General features: G+C 32.2%; 1 protein-coding gene across 1 annotated transcript; it reads left to right on the top strand.

Annotated features, from left to right (window-relative positions):
- Nucleotides 1-671: 671 nt before the first annotated feature.
- LOC109216971 (putative lipid-transfer protein DIR1) lies at nt 672-1,289 on the top strand. The gene has a single exon (XM_019381193.1). The coding sequence runs from the start codon at nt 731-733 to the stop codon at nt 1,040-1,042; it is 312 nt and encodes a 103-aa protein (XP_019236738.1). The 5' UTR covers nt 672-730; the 3' UTR covers nt 1,043-1,289.
- Nucleotides 1,290-1,904: the final 615 nt, after the last annotated feature.

Raw genomic sequence — 1,904 nt, 5'->3', positions numbered from 1 at the left:
TATTAAATACAAAAAAACCCAACAATAAGAACCAAAAAGAAATTAAAATACTCGAATTCGGTTTATGAATTTACATTTCATTGACATGAAATAAATAATCTTAAAAGGTCTAAATATAACCACTACATTTAAATTCATAATTATATGAAAAATGTGAATCCTCGTTTGATTAACTGCTCAGGATCATGAAGATTGCATGTTCGAATTCTATCCTGAACCTAATCAGTATAACATTGTTTATTGGAGTAGGAGGCTGAAAAATCAACACAAGTAGAAAGCTAGATCTAATTATTTTTGGACAATTTAGATGGGTGACGGTAAAATTCGAACTTAGAATCTCTACGTACTTGCTCTAATATCATAATGAAGTACATATATAACTATCTTATCTAAAAACTTAAATTAAAGAGTGCATATTTTTATTTGCTTAATTATACCTTCAACCATCTTACTCCGAAAATGTAACAGGGGATGGTTTAGGCCACCGACGAAACTTTGCTCATAATTATTCAAGCACTAAAATCACTATATTTTGCTAGGACATGTCATGTTTCCATTTAGAACTGCATGTGAAATGTCATTAACAAAAATAAAATAGTCATCAACTAGCTAGCTATAGTACAGCCTAAAGCCAATGTCTTCATCCTCTATATAAACCCTATAACCACACTCCTCAAAACCACCATCCACAAAACAACAAAGATAGTAAAAAAGTTCCAAAACTTCAATAATGGAAGCAAAGCAAAAGCTTGTCATCTTTTTGACACTTGTGATGGTTGCAGCCGTTGGATTTGAAATGGTGGCGGCAGGAGATTCATCGTGTGGTTTAAGCATTGCTGATCTAATGTCATGTAAGCCAGCAGTATCTGGTCCTAAACCATTGCCACCATCTGAAAAATGCTGCACTGCTTTAAGCAAAGCAGATTTGCCTTGCCTTTGCACTTTCAAAAACAGTCCAATGATATCTGCTTTCAAGATTAATGCAACTCTTGCCATGGATCTTCCCTCAAAATGCAATCTTAGTTCTCCAAATTGCGCTTAATTAATTTAATTAATGATCGTACGGACTACCCCTTTCACTTGATGTTATTGTTTTGTTTCATTATCTATTGGCTTTGTTAATTGTTTCTTTTTTCTTGGAAGTGTAGACGTTCCTAGCGTCATCTTGCTGTCTTATTTTATTTTTTAAATAACTTGGAGTGGGGTTAAGATCGATTTCATGTTATGGCAAGAGTTTGTGTTGATCACTCGAGAGTTATGTTAATAAAGTTTGATGTTTTATGTCACGACATTTGATTTGGTTTAAGTTTTGTGTACTGACATTAGAGTTTTTATAGTATCGGATTGAATTTACCTATAATAAGAGATAGCTCCTAATAGTGAGTCTGATAATTAACATTCAAAATAAAGTAATGTGACCTTTGATTTCTTTAAAACTTAGAACTTTCCTTTTTTAGTAATATTTATACAAGTCTTTCCTTGTAAACTATATCTCCATCAACAAACTTGCCTTATTTAGTATCCAACCTTGTGTAGCTTTCGTTGTATTTCCGCAATAATGTTGTTCAGTCAATGAGCTAACCATTCCGTTCAATATTTGTTACGTTCGTGTACTCAAGTCATTTTCTATAAAAATACTTTTTTGAGGGAGTTAATTTAATTAGGCTGATGCAACACTTAAAGTTGGCACCATTTTTCATTTAGACATCTAAACTTAAGGGTATTCCTATTGAGCACTTATATTACCCTAAACTTGTTCCAATTAGGCACTTTTTTTACAATTAACCAAACTTACAAAGTGTGTGCAATGCACTCGCTGCTGACGTGGCGAATGACAAATAAAAAAAGAACATATATCATTTTGAGTTAAAAAAAAGAAAAAACTATTTTAAAATCTATTTAGT

This window comes from Nicotiana attenuata, unplaced genomic scaffold (assembly GCF_001879085.1).
Source record: "Nicotiana attenuata strain UT unplaced genomic scaffold, NIATTr2, whole genome shotgun sequence".
NCBI lineage: Eukaryota > Viridiplantae > Streptophyta > Magnoliopsida > Solanales > Solanaceae > Nicotiana > Nicotiana attenuata.
The sequence above is the reverse complement of the archived record's forward strand: the minus strand, read 5'-3'. Positions and strand labels throughout refer to the sequence as shown.